Consider the following 26,089-nt stretch of genomic DNA (forward strand, 5'->3'; position numbering starts at 1 on the left):
ATACCTATTTTCTCGGAGGGATTACGAATATCGTTGAAATCCCCCATTATCGCCCAAGGAAGGGTGCTCAAAGACGCCAAGTGACAAAGCCGGTTCCAGGATTCCCGTCTCCTATTTCTTTTTGGGTTCCCGTAAAAACCTGTGAATCTCCAAGGATCTGTATTGCTACCCGTCGTAACCAAAGCATCAATATGATATTTGGAAAAGCCCGTGATACTAACATCAGACTCCTCCTTCCATAAGAGGGCTAAACCTCCACTTCGCCTCAGACTGTCCACCATGAACAGGCCTAGAAAGCCCACTTTGTTCCTAATGCCCTGCAGCGTATTATCATTAGCAAGAGTTTCCATAAGAAAAACGACCGATGGCCTCTTAGAGTGGATCAAATCCACTAACACTTGAACTGTCTCTGGGTTGCCAAGCCCACGACAGTTCCAAGCTAAAAAAACTCATTGATATAGGCGGGCCTGCCCAGCAGAGCCCACCTCTAAAAATGAAACTGGCCTGAACTGTTGCATCCTTCCTTCTCCACATTCATGGGCTCATCAGCATTCTGATTGCCCTTATTCGGCCCACTAATGTCTTGGGCCCTTCTCTTTCTATTCTGATCCATCATAAGGAGATCCATAACAGTGGTATGGGTTGGAATCTCTGAGGAATATTTGTCGTTTGTTTCATTATGATCCTCAGACTGCGGAATAAGTGCTCCAGAGCTCTGAACATCAACGTCTCTTGCCTCCTGGTTAATAACCGCTGAGTAAAACACCGTACTTGATACCGATTGTCTCCCTCCCTCCTCGTACCTCGGGATTCCGACCATATGCTCCTGCCGGTTGATATCTCCGGTACTGTTCTCCGGCGACTGGGTAAACTGGGTGGGCAGTTCTGAACGCATCCATCTGCTCGCCTGAATGTTATTGCTCCTTCTCGCTACTCGCATCTCCGGTCCGTACAATTTCACAAAGTTGTCTTCGTCAATGGCTAACTGATGTGGGCAGTATTTATCAGCATGCCCAAGTCTACCGCAGATGAAACAAAAAGTGGGCAACCTCTCATATTTGCATTCCAGCCAGATAGACTCTCCGTTTGGTTGTCTGATCTTCACTCCACGTCGTAGGGGTTTATTAACCTCAATGGCAACCCTTATGCGCAGGAAGGCGTTCCAAGTACCATCATAGTTTGAGAAATCTGCTTTCACAAAGCTTCCAAGGTTTGCTCCAATGATCTCCGCTATTTTCTGATTTGCAAGGGCACGAGGGATCTTGTGTATCTGGACCCAGAACTCGGCTTTGTCAAGTTGAACATCAAAAGGAGAAGTGTTGCTCCCTAGCTCTTTGAGGATGAGTAAGCTTTGGTCATATGACCATGGGCTATCATTCAAGACACGTTTCATGTCTTTTAAGTGGAAGAAATAGAAGACAAAAAGGTTTGGGGCTATTTCTTTTGCTAGCATACCCTTTATCGGTCTCCAGACAGTTGCAAGAATATCCTTCATGTAGTTGAACTTCACAGGTTTGTCGGTGAGAACCGTTCCGACAATGGTGAAAACTTCCTCTTCTCCTATGGGGTTTAGGACTCCTTCCTCCAGTTGAATCTCGATGTCGGCATCACCATGGATGTTGAGAGCAGCGTATTGTTCTTCCAACGGTTCCTTTCCCTTGCTTGATGAAGCCATGCTGGTAAAAGCAGATAGGAGACACAGGAAAGATAGGAGAACACGGGATAGGATTGTGGGGAGGACACTAAGGTATAACTCTTTGTGTATTCTCGGAAAAGAAAGAACTGGGGCAAGCTGTGTTAGGAGGGAACGAGTGACTTTCTTCTTAGACTCCATGCAATAACTCACAACAGAGAATCTCACCAACTCAAACACTCTAGCATTAAAACCCAGAGAGGACTCCCTTCAGCACCTTGCGGTAAATAATAAATGCAGAAAAATTGCTTTAAAGATAGCCACCATGAATGGGGAGGAACTTGTCAACTGGACAAGAGGAAGAAACTTGTCAAAGAGACAAGAGAGACCCCATATTATATTCTCTTCTTCTGGTTTTCCCAGCTGATGTTGGGAAGCCAACATTGAAATTAGAAAAGAAAGTAGTTCACAATAGGAGCTGTTACGGGGAGAATGCACACTACTAGAAATTATGAAATTTCAGACCACCTAAGTGTAAATCAAGTCGAAAGCAAAAAGTGGTCGGAAATAGCAATAAAGTTTTTTTCAGATACTAAAAGTGGTCGAAACCAAACTTTCGACTTGATTTAAGATCACTTTCATGTGGTCGGAAATTCTACAATTTCTAGTAGTGGCAGTTTATGAAACATTGAAATTCAATAGAGACCAAAAATCTAGGAAGATCCATGAGACAATATATAACTTTGTTGTGGAAACTGTATGTGTAATGTTGTCAATGGTGACTCACCGGAGAGCTGCGTGGCGTTGGTGCGGGTACACCTTGTTGTGTTTTTTTTAGAAAAATGTCGTAGGTATATATATATATATATATATATATATATATATATATATATATATATATATATATATATATATATGATAATTTATGTGACGTGTGCAGGACACTGCCTTAAAAGCTTATATCCGGAGACTGTGCAGTCTTAAACCCGGGAGCTTTCGACTGGCTCACACAGAAGTACTCACGCACTCTGTTGCACTTATAGAGATACGTAGTCACGGAGCTTGAGAGCTTATTTTTTCAGGTGTAAAGAAACAGGTCTGGGAAGACAGGTATTTATAGTAGTGAGAATACCTGTCTCCCCTGTACTAGCCACAAAAAGTCGAGAATGTGGAGTGAGGGAACGCACTTTGCGTTCAGAAGTGTCCACTAACGCACTAGCTTAGCTATCCTCTTGTCCACAAGTTTAATTCTGACCGCGTAGAATTATTCTGTATGTGTAGAAATAGCTAAAAAGTCGAACACCCACCGCGACGCGCGATGGCAGCATGCGAGAATCCCCCTTTTCCCTCCTTTAAAAACATTTCAAAGACTCCAAAAGGAGTGGCATTTAAATGATGGGAAAAGAGTCTCTAGGAAACCAATGTGGGATAAGTAGCAAGGCAAAGCACTACACCCTTCGAATGTTATTTCCAACACACCTGGACCCGCAGAACATATGTCAGCTTGCGGTGCTCAATCGAGACCACATCCCGATGGTATATCTAGGCGACTTCTCGGTGAACTTGTGCGGAATCGACACTATTGAAGCCGCAACGGAGTTTTGATCTTTACTCACAGATCTTTCTCAGGTTTGGGGCTGTTTCTGATCTCAATTCGTTCTCTTTCCTTGAATTAAAAATGGGTTTTGATTTGTTTTCCTTAAATTTGTCCTTATTTTATCAAACTTGAATCTCTGAATTTGCTATTTATTGTTTGATTCTAATGCATTTAGTTGTTTGTGGTTAGTGTAGAGAGGAAAGGCAGGGTCTTTTTAGTTAGCTCTGAAAGAAAATTTAGCTGTGCTCTGAGCAGTATTGGGTGAAGAACACAACAGTTAATTGGTGATTTTTTTTAGTAAACCAAGGAGGTAAGTGGTTATGCATATATGATTAGATAATCTGGATTTTGTATGTTTAGTTTATATATACTTGCAATTCACGAAATCTCATTTGATTCAATTTTTTAGTAGTTGTGCATGGTAAAAAAAAAATGGTCTAAAACTTGCAGGGTCTGCTCATCGAATGGTCTAAAACTTGCCGCCGTCGTCCATGTTCACCGGCTTACTGGAGAAGTAGTTCAGCGGTGGTGCAAGACAGTTTGGAATACTACAGGAATGAATTATTGATTTGGAAAGGGGCTAGCTTAAGCCATGATTTCACTTATTATAATATACATTATATTCTTATTTGTTAATTGGCATCAATAGATTAAGGAGGAATTGGAAAAGTGGCTGCACAAAGAAGTTTAAGCCATACGTGCTTAATGACCAAAGATTAGGAGGTGATGGATTTTCATTAGAAAATAATGCACATTCAATTACTATTTTATTTTTTAAAATAAAAATAGCTAGATTTAAGAGTCTACTTGACCAAAAAATAATAATAATAATAATAAAAAAATAAAAAATCACCAATGCCATAACTTTGTATTAAACACAACTAGTATTTGCACCCGTGCGATGCATGGAATGAATTTGTTGTAATATATTAAGAATATATGAATCAATATATAATTATTTAAATTAGAACATCAAATATTATATGAGTTAATTCTAGCAATGGTCCTCCGACTATTACAATTTTCCAAAATTGGTCCTCGTCTTTTAATTTGGACGAAATAAACCATTGACTATCAGATTTGTTCCAGCATTATATTGGTGTTTCTGCTAAGTATCAGTTAGTTAGGTGTTAAGGAGGGGTACAAGCGTCATTTCCTCGTATGGCTTTTCGCATGATTGTTGAAGCGGTTCATATATGTTGCAATATACAGGAGGATGCAGTATGATAAGCAGAGCATACGTACATTATCCGTATCAACTTCGTTTAAAATTTCTTCAATGGGTCGCTCAAACCAAACTTTTCGCATGCTTGTTGAAGCTCGTCTTGTGTAATGTATCCACTTCCATCTTTGTCAAAATAGGAAAATGCAGTAAACATGTGATCTTCTCTCTGGATTTTGTTCAGATGGAGCATGGCTGCTATGAATTCTCCATAGTCAATGGTACCACTGTTAGTTGTCAGTATCTGCCTGTATTCTCCAAAAACAGACAGTAGCAGACAATCATGTTTCATTAACTCTAATGGAAAACAAAGATCCTTGAGTCCTGCTATTTCCTCTTCAGATAGAGTCTCGGCTATGTCCTTTTTGCAGGCCAGTTTCCACTCGCCTCAATCAAATACACCAGTTGGATGCATTCTCGAGAGATTAAATGGAGATATTCATTTGCATTGTTGTCTTTCATCATGACTAAGCTTTAAGATTTTGGAAAAAAATTAAGCGTGGTTGTAATTTCTATATATTTAGCAGCTGAGCTGCTCCTTCCTTCCTTTTACACTTTCCTCATTTTATACAGAGTGCTCAAGTGCATATATGTATATACTGGTCTAATTACGAAAATGACATACTATAATGTACCCACAAATTATACACCAGAATTCTCTTTCCAATGACAGCTCAAATTTTATCGACATATTTTCTGTAAATGCATAGTGAAAACAAAAAAGGAAAGGCAAACTAAGTCCAAGAATATGAAAACACAAGGTCGAATAAGGCAAAAAATTAGAAATGGAGCCTTAACCCAGAAGAAAAGATGTGGGTGATTTTGGTGGAAGAAAGCCATAGGAGAAAATGACCCTTGTATCCCTCTACTTAACACGTAACTAATTGATACTTAACGGAAGGACCAAGAACAAATCTGATACTCAATGGTTTATTTCGTTCAAATTAAAAGACGAGGACCAATTTTGAAAAATCGCAATAGTCGGAGGACCATTGCTGGAATTAACTCGTAAATTAGCTATTAGCTGTTAGTTATTTGGTATAATTTCTTTTCTAAAATAGCTAATTGAAAAAGTTGTTTGGGGTAGCTTTTTTAATTTTAGTATTTTGGAGTTGCAAAAAGCTAATTAACTAAACACTTATATTAATATTTTAACTAAATTAAACAATTAATAGTCGTCAAATAAGCTAAAATTGGCCTATAGGCCAATGTTTTACCAAATATGGTCATTGGTGATCTCTTAGGCAAATTATATCATGCACCGCGTGTTAGATACTACAGTGTGTCTAAACCGACACTGTCAAAACGACATCGTTTTATTTAATGAAAAGAAACAGAATCTTCGCAAAAAATAACTCTGTTCTTCAGTTTCATTTTGTATACACTGCAATTTCAATTCAACACAACTACAGTTTCATTTCGATATAACTACATTTTCATTCAATATTTATACACTCAAATATGTGAAAATGTTATTTAATTTTATTTTATATACACTATAATTTCATTAAAACACAACTAGATGATCATTTCAATATAATTACAGCTTCATTGTATAATATACACTCAAAAATATGTGAAATGTTATTCAGTTTCATTTTATATATACTGTAGTTTCATTTCACCACAACTACAATATTATTTTGATATAACTGTAGTTTCATTTGATAATATAAAAATAATACATGAGACAATGTCGGTTTAGACACATTGTAGCGTCTGACACGCGGTGCATGATTGATCATGCATCGTGGTGCATGATATAACAACTGGATCTCTTAGGTTTATGTATTTTGAAATTTAGTAATAGTCTGAGTATGAGTGTTAAATATGGCTGAGCTAATCTTTAGGTTTAGTTTTTCATTTGGATTGAGTTTGCTTCATTCTATGTCATGAATTTTTGCATCTTTGTAAGGTAGATTTGTATTCAAATTGAGGTAATAAGGTTGGGAATAACCCATCCACTGGGACGCCCACACCTAGGCGACACTGCTGTGATAAGCCTGAGCAGTTTGTTTTTTGTTAGAATGCTCTAAAAATTTAACCTTACATGATTAGTTTTATAGAATCAGGAGCCTATTGTTACATCTTTTTTGTGGATTTTGACCAAATACATGCACATTAATTCTTTTCCGAGTTAATAACCAAAATGGTCCATCAACTGTCATAATTATTAATTTGATCCTCGACTACATACTATTTTTACCCAATTAAATCCTCAACTATGTAATTTTATCATATTTAGTCATTTATTAATTTGACTGTTTGTTAGTAAAAAATGGAGATAAAATTATAATTTTACAAGCTTTCTCCTTCCTCTTCATGTAGCGGCAAATTATGCCCTGGACCCATGTCCACAATGAATTATGGACACGGGCCCAAAACGACGTCGTTTTTCAAAAAAAAAACGCGTCATTTAGTTATATAAAAAAAAAAATCGCGCGTGTTTTGCCGTTAATGGCGTTATTTTTTATTATTATTATGAATGTACAGTTATGCCGTTATGAATATACAGTTGTGCAATTATGAAATTATGAACACAGAGCTCTAACATTATGAACTTACGATTATGAACATATAGTGATAAAATTATGACCATTGAGCTTTAAAATTGTGAATATAGAGCTTCGAAGATTATGAATAGGGAAAATGGCACTTTTTACCCCTGAGTTATATACTTATAGTACTTTTCCCCCCTGAATTATTGAAGTGGCTGTTTTTCCCCTTGAAATGTTAAATGGACGTATTTACCCTTAAAATAAATATTTCATTTATTTTTCTTCTCCAACAAATTATGACCATAATTTGGTTTAAACCAAACAAACACTATAGCAACCAAACCGAAATATTCCAATTACAATTTAGAATCGAAACCCGATATTTAGAGTTTATTAAAATCGCGAACCGGAACAGACGGTTCATGTTCCGAACTGAAAAAATAAAACACATTTATTGTTGAATTTAGACTATTTTAAAATAAAAAATAAAATTTTAAAATAAAGATAGTACAAAATCGCAAACCGGATTCAGAACCGCCGGTTCACGGTTCAGGATCGAATTTTTTAATTCATAATTTTAATAAATTGAAATCCAAATATTGGGTTCTAGATTTGAATCATAACGGAACTTTTAATTCGATTGCTTAGTGTCCGGTTCAGTTCGAATTGAACCGTGGTCATCCCTACGTATACGCAATAATTTGTTGGAGAAGTAAAATAAATAAAATGTTTACTTTAAGGGTAGAAATGTCAATTTAATATATCAGGGGGGAAAATTACCACTTTCAGAATAATTGAGGGGGCTAATGTGCTTACCTAAATAATTGAGGGGGGAAAAGTGCTATAAGTATATAACTCAGGGGGGAAATGTGCCATTTTCCCTTATGAATATATGTATAGTTATGGAGTTATGAATGTACAGTTATGGAGTTATGAATCTACAGTTATGGAGTTATGAATCTACAGTTATGAGATTATGAATCTACAGTTATGGAATTATGAATGTACAGTTATTGATCGAATTATGAACAAAGAGCTCTGACATTATGAACTTACAATTATGAACATATAGTGATAAAATTATGAACATAGAACTCTAAAATTGTGAACATAGAGCTTCGAAAATTATGAATGTACAATTATGGAGTTATGAATGTACAGTTACAGTTATGGAGTTATGAATGTACAGTTATGGAGTTATGAATGTACAGTTATAGAGTTATAAACGTACAGTTATGGAGTTACGAATGTACAGTTATTAACATATAGTAATAAAATTATGAACATATACTCCTATAACGAAGCGGTCTGAAATTTAAAAAAAAAAAAGAGATAACAGTGCCTAACGGCACGGGTCCATAGCATAACGATTGTCATTTAGCAGCGCCAAACCATCCAATTGTAAAAAAATTGCTGGAAATCAAATCTTTGGGCTCTCCGATGCGCAATCGTTGGAAGGTGCTAACTTTGAGCAGTTATTGGTAATGGCAGTATAGTTGTGATGTGAAATTGCACCGTGAATCTTGAGTGCAAGATTTAACTTATATTTCTACTTGATTTTATGTTATGCGACAATCTCGTTCATTAATTAGATTATTTAATCAAATGTAAATAACAGAAATTGAAAGCATAAAATAAAATAAGAACACAAGAGAATTGTTACGCAGTTCGGAGTTCCTTCTCCTACGTCTACGGGGCAACCCACGTCTGCCCAATCCACTATAGATGTTCACCAAGGAGTTATACAATAGGTAAGTACAAAAAGGCTACCAGCCGTTACTACCACAACACTTTCCTAATATCTACTCAAGATTGTAGCGTGCATGCCATCTTTGATTTCAAGTGTTGATGCAGCTGAACCAGGTCCAAACCGACTGTTGCAGGATAGATCTCACTTTCCAATTAATATAGAAACCTGATTTAGTAAATTGTTTGGAAATAGAGTGTTTGGAAATTTTCTCTCTTAAAATAGCATGGGAGTGCGTGAAAACCAAATAGGAAAGTCTTTCCTTTTTATACTGCTTTTCCCTTCAACCAACTTCACCCAAAATCATGATGTCCATTCACTTGAAAGAAAATTCATGTCCATAATAAATCAATAATCCGTTTATAATAGGTCTAATTACCACATAAATCATTGACCGCCATTTCCCACCATATACATACTGACCCTGCGTTGTAGCATTAGAAGAAGTGATAGGATACGGTCCAAGTGTCCAAGGTTACATCTAAAACTAAATACTAATATATGTTGACAAATAAATTAGCCACTAAAAAGGGTTTTAATGTGTATTGAATTTTACACTTACAATCTCTCCCTTTAGCAATTTATTTGGCAAAAACAAATGCATATATACTTTGAGCAAAAAATTGATAAGTAAAATAATTTCATAAGAATAGCCATTAGTATATGTGTTTAACAAAAGATCCTATGAATTAAAATTAAACATTTACCAAGGCACTTTGGACCATGCTCCATCCATAAAACTTCGCTAACCATCAACTCATCAATCAACCTGTATTTACTCCATAAGCAAAATATGACTAATAATATAGAGAAGTCCAGAGAACCCAACAGTCCATACGAATACTGATAGCCAAGAGATTATCCATTCAAATAATAAACCAAAAAAAAAAAAAAAAAAAAAAAAAAAAAAAAAAGACATTACCCAGATCTGTTTAGTCAATAGCCAATCAAAGCATCCAACCAAATCCAACCAAAAATCATAAGTCTCCCCCTTATTCCAACCATACTCTACTCCCCTTTAGTATATACTCCCCCTTTTTGCCAATAAATTGACAAAGGTGAACATCTATATTAGTGGATTGAGTCTGACGAAGTGCCCTATGGGACTGAACCTGCATAAGAAGATTATAAACAAAACGAGAAAAGCATAACGTGATAACATATAAGCACAAGTCAAGTTGGAGCAGATTAAGTAGATAAAACATACCAAATAATAAACGCATTCAGGCACAAATTCGTAGCAAATTACACAAAAAACACACAATTGGGTCACTCAAAAAGACAGATTGGTAAATAAGACAGTAAGCACATTCAGGTAAAGCATATTCAGCTAGAGATTCGAATAGAGCAAAATCAGGCACATATTCATATAAATCAACTTCAAGCAAGAATTCATAACAGTTAGCACAATAAGTATACAAGCAAACACAGATACGGTCATGACCGGACTAACAAAAACACATTCACATAGTAACACGGGAGAATACCAATATTAAACAAATTGCATCAAATTTTCATTCAAGTAACCATAGAGAATTCAAAGATGCAACACAGAAACACCAATAAAATAACCTAAGCAAAAATAGGTTTATCAGTTCAAAAGCACTCAAAATAACGCAAGTAGAACATTTAGTAAACGCATAGAAAACAGTCAAGAACAAAACACAAAGAATCAATCCGCAATTTAGAGTAGTAGGCAATGAAAAGGACTAATTGCGAGAAAATTATAAAAAAAAAAAAAAAGGTATAGATGGCAAATCAATCATAGAGAGACACACTCCAAAAAAAAAAAAAAAAAAAAAAACATAGATGCAATGTGAGAGCATGTAGGAACAGAACCATTAATTCAAAATATAAATTTTCTGATCCTGAAACAGATTCTAACACAGATGCAGAATATTACACTAGCAAAGATGAAGAATTGTCAAGATTTGATGAAAGCAAGAATATTGAAGTAGAGGGCACCAAATTAGGTAAAAAAAAAAACACATAAAAATTCAGCTTTAGTCATAAGAATATTTGCAGGTATTTCACAAGACACATTAGACAATGACACCCTAAAAACATTCAAGGAATTAACAAAAGGAATTAAAGAATAATGAACCTGTAAACTTTATCACCAACGATGATGGAAAAATTAATTTTGAAGATGGATGATCTATTGTGGATGCGTGTTGGAATGTCAATGTCGTCTTGATCAGTATCAGATTTTGATTTTGGTTCTGGGTCAGGTTAAGATGGCGTGGGTGATGGCGTAGGCGACTCTGGATCTAGTTCAGGAGTTTCAGGATCAAGAGTTTCATAACGGTTTGCATCAGGTTCTGTCACTGACTCAGGCTGTGAAACTTCAACAAAATCATTCGGTTGATAATCAATTACAACATTTGTAGACTCCATGATGGTCTTGGTCACTTTGTTGTATACACGATATGCCCTGCTGTTCGTTGAATAACCGGAAACGCTTTTTGGTTCAAATTTTGCAACAGGATTTCTTTCCATAATTCATACGGTGTTTGACTTGTTCCTGGCCGAAGACAGATTCGGTTGGGGATGTGACATGCGGTGTTTACAGCTTCTGTCCAAAATTTTTGAGGTAATCCTTTGGCGTTGAGCAGGACTCGTCACATTTCTTGAATGGTGAGGTTTTTTCATTCAACAACTCCGTTTTGTTGAGGTGTCTTTGGTGTTGAATACTTGTGGGTAATTCCTGATTGATTGCAAAAGGCATCGAACAAGTTGTTGTCGAATTCCTGTCCGTGATCACTTTGAATTCGAATAATAGGTTCATTTCTTTCCATTTGGAGTATCAGTCCCAGTGTTTTGAAGGCTTCAAGTGCTTTGAATTTTTTCCTAACAAAGATTACCCACGAAAGACATGAAAAATCATCAACACATACCAGTATGCATTTCTTACCTCCAAAACTCTCTGTTTGAGTAGGACCAATGAGATCCATGTGGATCAGTTCTAGGCAGTGACTCGTGTTTATGGTATGTTGAGCTGGATGAAATGATTTGGTTTGTTTCCTAGCTTGGCAGGAAACACAAATGGTTGATTCGACTTTCATCTTGGGTAAACCACGAACACCTTCTATCTTCATTAGTTTATCAAGTAGTATGTAACTCAAATACCCCAGTTTTTGGTGCCATAGCTCAGCTTCATCTATGCTGGTCCTGCAATAGAAGATATGTTAGTTAGAATATAGTAATTGTCAATTGACCTTTTACCTTCCATAACGCATTGATTTGTTTTGTCCAGGACACTGCAGTTATTTTTGGTGAAGCACACGTTCCAGTTTTGGCCACATAGTTGACTTATACTTATGAGATTTGCGTGAAGTCCACTGACTAGCAATACTTTTTCTAGTTTTGGCAGGCCAACTACATTTAGCGTGCCTATGCCAGTGACCTGACCTTTAATACCGTCACCAAAGGTAACTTCACATTTGCTGGCATTTACGTTACTTAAGAATTTGGCATTTCCTGTCATGTGACAGGAACACCCGTTGTCAAAGTACCATTTCTCTTCTCTTCCTGCACTTTTAGAGTGAAAAGAGACAAACGAAATATAGTCAGTCTTTTTAACCCAAATCTATTTTGTAAAGGGTTGGATGTTCTTGTGCCTGAACTTCTCGATTCTTTGATCATTGTAGAAGTAGTAGCATTCGGGTCTGGTATGACCTCGTAACCTGCAATAATGACATACGGGGTTATAGAGTTTATAATGTAGCTTATTTGATCTTATTATACCATGGGTGTGTTTCATTGTGCAGGATTCAGGGATGTCCTCTGGATTAGGTCCAGGTGCTTTGATGAACACCGTTTTATCCTTTGCGTTGCTTCCGATGAAACCCAAACCATACTTTGCAGATGTTTTTCTTCCAGAATCAAGGATTTTGTCAAGTGTTGAAGTGGTGTCCATCATTTGGATTGGCCGTTTGTAGGTGCTTAGCTCCTGCTTCAGGGTCTGTACTTCTTGTTTTAGTTTCTCTTCTCGGTCGGCCGCTTCTTTAAGCAGAACATTCCTATCAGCTATTTGAGTTTGATATACTTTGCTAGCATTTGTTACAATCTCTATCTCACTAGCTAGTTTACGATTTGCTTTCCGTAGGGTTTCCCATTTGGGATACAACTTATTAAACTCAACTTCAAAAGATAAAGCATTTAGTTCTAAGTATTCCGAGGAGACATATTCACCACCCTCTGAGTCAGCTCCTTCAACATACTCCGAACAGCCAGCGACACGTGCAGTAAATGCAACAAAGTTACCCGAGATTTCTTCGACATCAGATCCAGTTGTTTCAACATCAGGCTCTTCGTCACTCCAGGTGACAGCTGACATAGACTTTTTGCGTCTAAGGTAGGTGGCACACTCTGCTTGTACATGTCCAAAGCCTTCACATTCATAACACTTGATTCCTTTATTGTTAGGTTTTTCTTTGGGCTGTCTTGGACGTGAGACAGACTGTTTGAAGTTTGACGAACTTGTCATGGGACCAACTTTGGACGATGTTGCTCCTCTTTGTGAATTTTTGTTGCGTGAATTTTTAGATACCTTTTTCAAAAATTTAGAAAACTATTTAGTCAAAAAGACAATTGTATCATCGCCTGGTTCGTCTGAATCAAATACAACATTATTTCCTTCAGCGACAAAAGCTACATTTTTTTGTTTTTTCGTTTTCGTGTGATCAGTTAAAATTTTCATTTCATAGGTTTTAAGATTTCCCATTAATTGAGTAACAATTTTGTTCTCCCAGCCGTCGTGTTCCGGAATAGCCGTGACTTCCATTCTGTACCTCGGTGGTAAGGATCTCAGGATTTTTTTAACAACTTCCGCTTGCGAGAACGGTTCACCAAGGACCATCGCACGATTTGCCCATTCTTGTACGCGTGTGTGAAAGTTTATGATAGTCTCATCCTCATTCATCTGAAGCTCTTCGAAGTCGGACTAGACCAGCTGCATCTTTGATTGTTTCACTGACGTAGTTCCTTCGTTAGTTGACTCAAGAGCTTCCCAAGCACCTTTAGCTGAAGCAATTCCTGCAACTATTGAAAACTGACTTTCATGCATAAGAGAGTAAATCGTATCTAAGGCCTTATCATTGTTTCCAGCGTTAGTTATCTCGGTTTGAGACCACTCAGTTTCAAGTTTAGCTACTTTCGTTCCGTCAGTGCTAGTACTGGGTTTGGTGGGATGAGTCCAACCTGACACCACAGACCGCCACACCGCTTCACCTTGAGCTTTTAGGTGTGTACGTGTGCGCGCCATCCAATAGGCATAGTTGTCGCCAGTCAGCTGGGGAAGAATCTTAGCACGATCCATTCTGTAACACTCAACAACCCATGAGATCGAAAAAATAAAGAAAAAACAGACAAACACTAAAAGCCGCTGAAAGCTTGAGTTCAAGAGGCACGGAATCGCCAGATCGACAGAATAATGATTTAAGTCTGATGGCTGTGATACCAATTGAAATTGCACCGTGAATCTTGAATGCAAGATTTAACTTATATTTCTACATGATTTTATGCTATGCGACAATCCCGTTCATTAATTAGATTATTTAATCAAATGTAAATAACATAAATTGAAAGCATAAAATAAAATAAAAAACACAAGAGAATTGTTACACAGTTCGGAGTTCCTTCTCCTACATCTGCGGGGCAACCCACGTTTGCCCAATCCACTATAGATGTTCACCATGGAGTTATACAATAGGTAAGTACAAAAAGGCTACCAGTCGTTACTACCACAACACCTTCCTAACATCTACTCAGGATTGTAATGTGCATGCCGTCTTTGACTTCAAGTGTTGATGCAGCTGAACCAGGTCCAGACCGACTGTGCTAGGATAGATCTCACTTTCCAATTAATATATGTTAGATATATTAAATATAATATATTTAATATAATATATATTAAATATAATATAATATATCTATAATATATATATATATATATATATATATATATATATATAATATATATATTAGAGAAAGAGGGAGAGAGAGGAAAGAATGCTTTGTGATTCAAATTGATGATTTAAAATGGTTAATAACAAGCCTATTTATAGTGAATACAAAACTAGTAAAGCATAAATTTAGGAGATGCATGCTCCATGTATTGTAAAGTCATGACCCACTTACTGCATCCTCAATCTGCATGCATTGCCACAACTCCCACATACTTGGTTTAATTAAATTATAATAATAATATTATTATAACATTGCCTCCTTTAAACCAAGTTGGATATATTGGTCATCCCAATATCTTTCTTCAATTTAAGAAATGTCTCTGTCTTCAACAGCTTCGTAAAGATATCTGCAACTTGACATTCACTTGAACAATACTCAATGTTGATTTGTTTTTCAACAACCAACTCTCTGATTTTGTGATACTTGATATCAATGTGTTTGCTACGACCATGAAAGACTGGATTTTTGGACAACGATATTGCTGACTTGTTGTCACAAAAAATAGTTGTAGGTGCTTCCTGCTCGTGTTGTAAGAACTCCAAAATTCTCCTCAGCCAAACTGCTTGAGTAGCACAGTTTGCTGTTGCAATATATTCTGCCTCTGCGGTTGAAAGTGCTACAATCTGCTGCTTCTTTGAAGACCAAGAAAATATGGCTGAACCAAGATAGAAGGCATATCCTGATGTGCTTTTTCTGGTCTCAATATCTCCAGCCCAATCACTGTCTGTATACCCAACAAGTTCCACAGCTTCATTAGTAGAGTAAAAAAGTCCATCATTACTCGTACCTTTCACATATCTCAGAATTCGCTTTGCTGCAGCCCAATGTGATTCTTTTGGCTCCTCCATGAATCTGCTAAGTATTCCAACTCCAAAAGAAATATCTGGCCTTGTTGCCACCAGATACCTCAGACTTCCAATTAAACTTTTATAAGCTGTAACATTCACATTCTTACCACACTCATCTTTGGACACCTTTAACTTTTCAGCTAACGGAGTCGAAACTGGTTTGGAGTTTTCCATTTTGAACTTTTTCAAAATATCAGCAGCATACTTCTTCTGTGAAATAAAGATTCCACCATCCATCTGAATAACCTCAAGGCCAAGAAAGTAAGACATAAGGCCCATATCGGTCATTTCAAACCTCTTAATGAGTGCCTCCCTGAATTCTGAGATTAGCTTCAAGTTGTTTCCAGTAAAAACCAGATCATCAACATACAGACAGATTAAAACAATATCACCAGAATCAGTGCATTTGACATACAAAGTGTGTTCATGAGGACATCTCATAAAACCACTTTCAACAAAATATGAGTCAATGCAACCATACAACGCCCTAGGCGCTTGCTTTAAGCCATACAAGGCTTTTCTCAACCTGTACACTTTATTTTCCTCCCCTTTCTTCAGAAATCCTGCAGGTTGCTCAACATATATTTCTTCTTCAAGAAAACCATTCAAAAAAGCAGACTTAACATCCATTTGATGCAATTTCCAATCATTTTGAGCAGCAAGAGAAATAACCATTCGAACTGTATCAAGTCTACTTACAGGAGCAAAAACCTCAAAATAATCAATACCTGGTTTCTGTTTGTAACCCTTTGCTACTAACCGTGCCTTAAAACGGTCAATTTCTCCATTTGACTTGTACTTCGTTCTGTAAACCCACTTCACTCCAATTGGCTTCTTTCCAGGAGGTAAATCTGTTAACTCCCAGGTACCATTCTTTTCAATGGCACGTATCTCCTCATCCATCGCCTTAAGCCAATGAGTTTCTGTAGCAGCCTCCTCAAAAGTTAAAGGATCACAATCTGCAAAGAGAGCAAATTGAACAATCTCTTCATCAGACAGGTCATTATCATGACCCAAAACATAATCTTGCAAGCGAGCTGGTAAGTGGCGATCGCGCTGAGATCGCCGAACTGACGACTCTGGCTGTGAAGGAGACTGGACATGATTTGGAATCGGTTGCTCATCAACAATATTTTCAACAACAGGAATAACAACTGAACTTTCATCTTTAGCTAACCAATCCCAGGCACCATATTCATCAAAAGTGACATCACGACTTATAACAACCTTTTTAGTTTCAGGATTATAGAGTTTATAAGCCTTTGAAGCGTCACTATAACCAATGAATATGCATTTCTCACCTTTATCATCCAACTTCTTTCTCAACGGATTTGGTACATGTGCATATGCCAAACATCCAAAAACCTTGAGATATTTGATAGAGGGTTTTCTCCCACTCCAAGCTTCTTCGGGCGTCTTATCACGGAAACTCTTAGTTGGACACCTATTCAACACATAAACAGCACAAGCAACAGCTTCTGCCCAAAAAGGTTTAGGCAGATCCTTGGATTTCAACATGCACCTCACCATATCCATGATTGACCTATTCTTCCTCTCAGCCACTCCGTTTTGTTGTGGAGTGTATCTAGCTGTCATTTGGTGCTGAATACCCTTTTCTTTCAGAAAATTATCACAAGCAATATATTCTGTACCTCTATCAGTTCTCAAGATTTTAACTTCATAACCACTTTGCTTTTCAACAAAAGCCTTAAATTGTTTGAAAACATCACATGCTTCAGACTTTTGCTTCAGAAAGTAAACCCATGTTTTCCTACTGAAATCATCAATGAAAGTAATAAAGTACTTACAACCTCCATATGAGGGAACCTCCAACGAACACAGGTCTGAGTGAACAATCTCCAACTGTTTTGTAGCTCTCCTTGACTTGCCCACGGGAAAGGGATCTCTATGCTTCTTCCCAATCACACAAATCTCACATATACGATCAGGGACATTCACAACAGGTAAATCAGAAACAAGTTCCTTTCTCGCAAGATAGTGTAATCCAGAAAAATGAAAATGCCCAAACCGCATATGCCATAACCAATTATCATCACAAACTTCAGAATTAAAGCAAGCAAGGAGAGTATGCTTAATTTTCAAAGGAAATAGTCGATTTTGAGACATATTTACCTTTGCAATCAAAACTCCTTTAGCATCTGCAATGGTACAACACCCCTGAGCAATATGTATCTTATATCCTTTTTCTGACAACTAACCCATACTCAACAAATTTTGGTGTAGTTCAGGAACATAGAACACATCGGATATAAAATTGCGAGTACCATCCTTCAACTGAATAGAGATTTTACCTTTTCCCAAAATTGGTACCTTTGACTTATTGCCAAACGTTACTTCAGACCGGACTGATTCATCTAGTTCGGAAAACAATTCTTTCTTCCCACACATATGGTTACTACACCCAGTATCCAAGAACCATATGTTCTTATCAGCAGAAAAACTATCACTGGCCAAAAGTAAGGTTTCAGAATTCTCACCAGACTTTTCAGCAGTATTTTCAGCAATGTTTGCTTGATTTCCACGATTGTTGTCCTCATTATACCAACAATCTGCAATCTTGTGCCCATACTTGCCACAATTGTAGCAATGAAATGGAAATTTACCTTGTTTGGTATTACCTCCACCTCTTCCTTGGTTGGAGTTACCACGTCCTCCTCCTTGGTTGAAGTTACCACGACCTCTTCCACCAGAACCTCCTCTTCCTCTTCCACGACCTCTACCAGATCCTCCACCTCTTTGATTAGTGCCAGTCACATTAAGGGTGACTTGACTCTTCAAAGCTTCTTCTGCTAGTGGTTCCGATTTTGACGCAATCCTGTCAATATGACTTTCTACCATACCTTTCAGCTCTGCAATTGATAAGAGCTCAGTTTTGTGTGACTCTGTGATCGAAGCCACCACATGGTCATACTTCATCGGCATAGTTCGAAGAACTTTGTCAACCACTGCACCATCTTCAATCGTATCTCCATATAGCCTCATCTTATTCACCATATCAATAAGACGAGTGAAATACGCATCTACTATTTCTGTAGAGGTCATCTCACAATTATCGTACAACCTTCTCAACGACTTCAACTTAGACTTCTGCGCCCGATCAACTCCTTTGTGTGACACCTTTAAGATGTCCCAAGCTTGTTTTGCTGTTTGAGCACGAGCTAATTGTCCAAAAATGGAATAATGAACACCTTGGTGAATCTGACCCAAGGCCAATTTATCTCGCCGTATAGCGCCTGCATCAGCTCCTTCGGGTAGACCGGGATCAACAAAGCTCCAAAGATTTTGAGCTTGCAAATGTGTGGACATCATAATTTGCCAATAATTGTAATCGAGGTTCCCGTCCAATTTGGGACCCGACCATACAATATTGAAATTTGTGGCCATAATTCACTATGAAAAATACCTCGGGGTTGAAAGGTTGACTGGCTCTGATACCAAATGTTAGATATATTAAATATAATATATTTAATATAATATATATTAAATATAATATAATATATCTATAATATATATATATATATATATATATATATATATATAATATATTAGAGAAAGAGGGAGAGAGAGGAAAGAATGCTTTGTGATTCAAATTGATGATTTAAAATGGTTAATAATTTATAGTGAATACAAAACTAGTAAAGCATAAATTTAGGAGATGCATGCTCCATGTATTGTAAAGTCATGACCCACTTACTGTATCCTCAATCTGCATGCATTGCCACAACTCCCACATACTTGGTTTAATTAAATTATAATAATAATATTATTATAACAATATAGAAACCTGATTTAGTAGAATGTTGGGAAATAGAGTGTTTGGAAATTTTATATCTTAAAATAACAATGGAGTGCGTGAAAACCAAATAGGAAAGTCTTTCCTTTTTATACTGCTTTTCCCTTCAACCAACTTCACCCAAATTCATGATGTCCATTCACTTGAAAGAAAATCCATGTCCATAATAAATCAATAATCCCTTTATAATAGGTCTAATTACCACATAAATCATTGACCGCCATTTCCCACCATATACATACTGACCATGCGCTGTAGCCAGGGACGGAGGCAGAGGGGGGCAGCTGCCCCCCTCACTCCACCCCACCCCATATATAATATTTGTATGTATATATGTATATATAGTATAGGTGTTAGTATTAATATAAACAAATTAGTAAATATTAACAAGTAAGGAGTTAGAGTAGTTGGAAAGGCATGTGTTTGTTAATGGAAAAGGTCTTGGGTTCAAATCCTTGCATTAACTTATTTTTGAGTCTTTCCCCTATGGCCACTTTTTTAAAATTTAATATGTGTTTTCTATTCAAATTATTTTATCATATTTTTGAGTCTTTCCCCTATGGCCACTTTTTTTAAAATTTAATATGTGTTTTCTATTCAAATTATTTTATCAAATTAATTATGTTTCATATTATGTTATGAATATTTTTATAAAGTTTTGATGTGTTTTATTTTTCGCACATATCCAACAATATTTTTTAAGTAATGATTATATAAAAAAAAATCTTAGGTAATTTATTTTTTTTTTTTAAAATTATCTCTTTTGTTTTAATGTTTCGCTTTTACTGGAAAAAATTTCTAAATCCGTACTACTTCTTCGCCCCCCCCCCCCCCTCAATCGAATTTCTGGCTCCGTCCCTGGCTGTAGCATTAGAAGAAGTGATAGGATACGGTAAGTGTCCAAGGTTACATCTAAAACTAAATTCTAATATATATTGACAAATAAATTAGCCACTAAAAAGGGTTTTAATGTGTATTAAATTTTACACTTACATGATGGAAAGAGGTTATGGCGAAAGGTAAATAGTAGACTGAAGAATTTCTGTTTTTAATATAATATATGCATAAATGTGAATAATAGATGCATGCAGGTACAGTCTGCTAATGCACCATACTAAAGAGGAGTTGATGATCGAAGTTCGGATTAACCAACAAAATGCTAATTGATCAAGAATATAATGGTAAAGATCGATGATGTTTTTATTTGTTAGTACTACCTCTCATTACTTGAGTGTATAAACCCCCGACTCAAACCAAGAAGGCAAGCCAATAGGGTAATCCTAGTAAGTGGAAGTCGAACTTGTAACCTTGTGGTGATCAAGTCAAAAGGTTAAGGGTTGCCTCCTAAGTCCTATCTTCATTCATTAACTAGATGTGAATGTTTTTGCATTGGTTTCTTTTTTCTTTAAAAAGAAAAGAAGAAATTAAACCAATGCAAAAACATTCACTTTGATGATGGCAACGAGAATTGAGACAGGGGCTGAATTCATGCATGAAGCTTTGAAGATGAAATGGTTGCCAGGTCTGGCTGTTTTACAAAGACAAAAGTCAACCAATATGTACACAGAACACTGTCAGTTGAATAAATACTATCTACTGAATCATTGAACTAAGTCTGTCTGTGCAGGCTAGTTAAATAAATTCCTACTATAACAGAAACCCGCCAGAACACTAATGGATGGTGTTAGTGTGTTATTACCTTGGAAATATGAACATCATCAAATACACTTAAAAATCTGTCCAGTTGCAGGTCGCATATTCCCAACAAAAGGTTTTGGTTTTGCCCTAACTGGAAGTCTTCATGGTAATGTAGTTCATGTCAATATCTAGCCTCAATGTTACCAGTTAATTACTATAAAATTTATAGTCATGTGTAGAAGATACCAAAAGGAATGGGGAAAATTACCAAAAGAAGGGTAGTCAATGACCAAATTGGCAATTATGGTATAGTCCAGGGACGATATTGATTTTTTGTAGTTATTGAATATGTTGTTAAGTTCACATGCATACTGTAGCATTAGATGGTATGTGCTACAATTTTCACTTCAGCTTAAAAAAATTGCTTTACTCTATGATTGGAATTATTTGTTTCAATTATGACCCTTTTGCCATTATTTGGGGGTGTTCCTTAATCTTTTCAAGTCACCAGCTTACAATGAAGCACTTGTTCTGAAATTGTGACCTTTTTTTTCTTGGTTTTTAGTGAAAGTTACCCATGACACGTTTCTCAGAGGTTTTTGCTAAGTTAGGAAACAGTTACTCCTGGACTGATGCTCATCATATGATAACCTTTAATGTTTGATTTATAGTATTTAAGTAGCTATATATAGTACAGTTCTAGCTATTATCTTCTGGTGATTGAAAAATTCTTGCCATTTGCTATTTTCTTGTCTTACAGCCTCTACTTCCAGATTATCTGCGCCTCTTAAGTGTTACACTTGCTCACAGGTTAAATTCATCTAAACTTCTGGGAAATAGTAGTAAAGTGTTCATTATTTAGCCCATTTTCAATTTATTGTTTAAAGTATTCATTTATATTACTTAGCTTTCTGCATCATATCACAGTTGTCTTTGTTTCATTTTACTTGGTATTGTTACGTTTTTACCTTCTAAACAATACTCTGGCAGTGAACCACTGGCAGTGAAAAATATGAAGAATATAATCCTCTCAATCTCATAATGATATGATGATTGTCAGATTGTCACTTCTGCAACTGAATTAATCCATTGGCCCACTTACATTATACCAAAACGTGATAGATAACTCCCTAATATACTCTAGCAAAGTTGATTAAGATGAAGTCTATTAAAAATCAAGGATAAAATAGTGTCTCAATGGATTAGTCGCAGAGAGTCATTACCCCGAGGAGGAACAGATTTCATTTTGGATTCCAAATAGGGAAGGATTTTGAATTTAGGCAAAAGAGGGAATAAAGCATAACAAGACTTTTTGGATGCCTTTTAACCATAAAAAGGATTTTATTACGCCTTGTTATTGTTAGGCATAAAAAGGATTTTAATACGCCTTGTTATTGTTCTTTCCGTGATTAATATTTGTGATTAATAATGATTGTGTATTGATTTAACAATGATTAATGAATAATGATTTTGTATTGATTTAATAATGATTAATGAATAATGTAACAATGATTACTATAAAAAAGAAAGTTGAAATATAATTTTTTTATTTATTTTAATTATAATATTTATTTAAAATCTATTACAAAATAAAGCATACAAACTTAGATCCTATTGGTTATACAAAGTTGGACATTCTGAGGAAGTATGTCTTCGAGCTTGACAGTACATCTCCCTGTCGTCCTAGTAGAAGTTCCAAAGTCCATTTCATTTGGAAAGCGACGTGTTTGCCATTGTCCTGGATGACTAGGACGCCTCGCAGAAAGTGGTGGAAAACATGTCAAAGGAATTGTCCACTGGATATTTGTGTCTAGTGGAAAGAAATTACCTTCATAGCACCTTCTGTAGTTATCGATAGAGTACACATTAGACACGAACGAGTCATAGTGTTCCCTACGATAGTTACACACTGCATTGACATGTGGACATGGTAATCCATCACTCTTCCACCTTCCGCATTTACACGTACGGTTCTGTAAGTGAACTTCGACATTTGGTGCTGAACCTTGGGAGACGTTTCCTGTGGCGAGAGCAACGGCGTACAAACCAATGGTGTCATTAAATCTTTGAACGGTTGCATTGTTCGCCTGTTGTTCTCTACTTTGTAGCTCGTTGCCAATAATTGGTGGCCAGCGCAAACCAACATCTTGCATCCATTGGCCCTCGGTACGTCTGTCGGCAAACATAGCGACTAACTTGTTGAAAGTAAGCGTTGCTATTGCCGTCACTGGTAGCATTCGACAACCCTTTAAAGAATTATTAAAGGATTCAGATGCATTTGTTGTCATTACGCCAATCCGGTGACCACCATCGTGAGACAATGTCCACGCTTTGGGCTGGATTTCAGACAAATAATTGTACGCGTCTGGCCAGTGTTGTTGTATGCTTTGCATTGATGAACGGAATCTCCTTTTGCTAACGGCAGTACCGGCTTCCCACACAAGGTCTTTTAAACGAGAATTTTTAAACCTGGTCATCACATTACTTCTAATGTGTCTCAAACAGAAGCGATGCTTCACCCGAGAACTTCGTAGTTGAGACACGTTGTTAAATGCCACATCTATCCCGGGATGTTTATCCGAAATGATGCAAACTGAAGGAATAGTGGATAAGACATGCGTTGCAAGCAGATTGAGAAACCAAGTCCAGCTGTCTCCGTTTTCAGAATCAACAATGGAGTACGCTAGCGGGTATATTTCTCTATTAGCGTTCCTTCCCATCGCTAATAGGAGATGCCCTTTATACTTGCCGTAAAGGTGTGTATCGTCAACAGTAATAACCGGTAGGCAAAATTGTAAATCGTCGATCGCTGGCTTAAAAGCCCAGAAAGCATACAAAAAATGCCCAAACGGCGAATTGGTGTCAGGTTTGTTGACTTTTAATTCAACGACCGTACCTGGGTTCGAACTCTTCAAGGTTTGCAAAAATTTTGGGAGCTCAGTGTACGACTGTTCAAACTTCCCGTATATTTTTTCTACAGTCTTCTGACGGGCGCTCCATCCTTTTTTGTATGTGATTTCCAACCCATAGTGTTGTTTCACATCAGCTCGAATGTGTTTTATTTTGTAATCTGGTTCGGCGGCGATTTTTGGATAGATCAAATCGGCAACTAGTGCACTTGTGCACATTCTGGCCGAACCTCCCTGGTAGAAATCATGTCTGCATGTGTGGGGCTCTTTGACCTTGGTGATAATCCATTCGTCTGTGACCCCTTTTAAGCTTTTTGCAGACAATGACCAAGTACATGGGGGTTGTATACTTTCTGGATTTCGGCACACAACACGCCATGACTTGGCCTTTTTGAACGCAGGACGGAATTCCCTTCTATGGGCTAAACTGTACATTTGAACTGCCGCTTTGAGCTGTTGGAAATTAGAGAAAACCATCCTGAGTTTGATCTCATTTGTAGATGGGTCGTATGAGATCATTTGTGCATCGTCCTGTTCTGAAAAACCGGTATTAAATGATACCGGAGCGTGAGAGTAATGAATTTCAGAATCAGGAACCATTTGAAAGCTGCTTTAATTATTTCCCAAATTTTGGTGTGTTTGTGCAAATGAATCGAAATCCATTGGGAAACTCGGTATTGTATTTTCCTCATCATCACCACTATCGGAGTGATTAGATAGTATCTGTTCAGGCTCTGATTCTGTTTCGTCAACCTCTTGGAATGCACGTGATGTGGATGGTCCAGCTGCATATGGAAATGTCGTTGCCATTTATGGTCCAGCTTCACTTCAGGATGTCCAAGTATTATTTGGATTGAAGGTAAATGGTCAAGCAGTCACCGGGTTTTAACAAGCAATCCCCACAGATTTGGCAGTTGGAATGTACAAATTTGTTACGATTTACTCCCGACATTGACACAATTAAAGGGAATAAAATAATGTCTGCAAATTTGCCTTATCTAATGCCCCTAACCCCCGCAAGCACAGATGTAGATGTACAAATTGCAACGCGGGTTTATATTTTACGTTTACTTGGAGGATTTTTATTTTCTGAGACAAACAAAAGCGACATCAAATTGTATTTGCTACCTTTTCTCCGGGATTTTCAAGAATGTGGTAAATACAGTTGGGGCTCAGCGGTACTAGCGTATTTGTACAGGGCGTTGTGCCGAGGTGCTGACCCCGATGTTTCCATAGTATGCGGATGCATGCTTCTTCTTCAATTGTGGGCATGGGAGCGGTTACCCATGTTAAGGCCACATGGTGAGTTACCTACGGAGCAGTTAGGTGATTTGCCACTCGGTGCGAGGTTAGTTTTAGTAAATACTTTAATAAGTTTATATTTGATGAATTAAAGTTTGTGTATCTTATGATTTAATTTGCAATCATAGATGGATTTGTTACCATGGATTTATGGATGTGACTGCACACACAGTTCGAGCATATCGAGACCAATTAGATTGTACTCACGAATGCAACGTAAGTTTATAATACGTTATATTATATATTTTTTATACTATAGTTGTTATACTATAATTGAAAATATGTAAATATATACTGGAACGTAGAAAAATAATACGTAACAAGGATTTCAAAAATCCTTTTTTATGAACATACGTAAAAACATAAAATCAAGCATAACAAGGATTTCAAAAATCCTTTTTATGAAAATACGTAAAAAGGATTTTTGAAATCCTTGTTATGTGTATGTTATGACGTCACCATAATATAATATATTAAACATTCCTCTTCTTTGATCCGTATATAACATATTATTTTGAACTTATGATATTTACTAACATTGGTGTTTTGAAATGCCATGTACGAATTTGTATAAACTTATTACGTTTAACATAAGATATCTTATAAAATTGTTGAAAATGTATTTTCTAATTGTGAATATTTTTTATTGCAGTTCGTGTTCACTCCTTACAATTCATTCATGCACATTTTGCCCAATTATTGTACGGATGAGCAACAAATATGGATCGCAAAAGTACCGCTCATCTTTTTCTTTATTGTTGAGCATTACTTTCCTGACCGCTTCTGTAGACAATTTGGTGGGTTTCAACATGTCCCTACGCTAGTTGAATACAATGATGACTTGCACACTATCGACGAACGGTCATCGAGGAAAGTAGTAGATTGGGCAAACAAACATTTTAATTATTTAG

The 26,089-nt window shown here is 36.7% G+C and overlaps 1 protein-coding gene and 1 long non-coding RNA gene across 2 annotated transcripts; one reads left to right on the top strand and one right to left on the bottom strand.

Moving 5' to 3' along the window:
• The first annotated feature begins 9,017 nt into the window (after positions 1–9,017).
• LOC109179354 lies at positions 9,018–21,077 on the top strand. The gene is made up of 3 exons (XR_002053876.1): positions 9,018–9,033; positions 20,803–20,902; positions 20,957–21,077. It is a non-coding gene; the product is annotated as an uncharacterized LOC109179354 (long non-coding RNA).
• Positions 21,078–22,571: 1,494 nt separating this feature from the next.
• Positions 22,572–24,476, bottom strand: LOC109179324. Its single transcript, XM_019328829.1, has one exon. It carries the CDS (start codon positions 24,474–24,476, stop codon positions 22,572–22,574), a length of 1,905 nt encoding a protein of 634 aa, XP_019184374.1.
• Between the last annotated feature and the right edge of the window lie 1,613 nt (positions 24,477–26,089).

This window comes from Ipomoea nil, unplaced genomic scaffold (assembly GCF_001879475.1).
Source record: "Ipomoea nil cultivar Tokyo-kokei standard unplaced genomic scaffold, Asagao_1.1 scaffold0900, whole genome shotgun sequence".
Taxonomy (NCBI): domain Eukaryota; kingdom Viridiplantae; phylum Streptophyta; class Magnoliopsida; order Solanales; family Convolvulaceae; genus Ipomoea; species Ipomoea nil.

Bases quoted from the DNA above. Each gene is read 5' to 3' on its own strand.
- LOC109179324 (XM_019328829.1), bottom strand. From the start codon at position 24,476: ATGGTTCCTGATTCTGAAATTCATTACTCTCACGCTCCGGTATCATTT.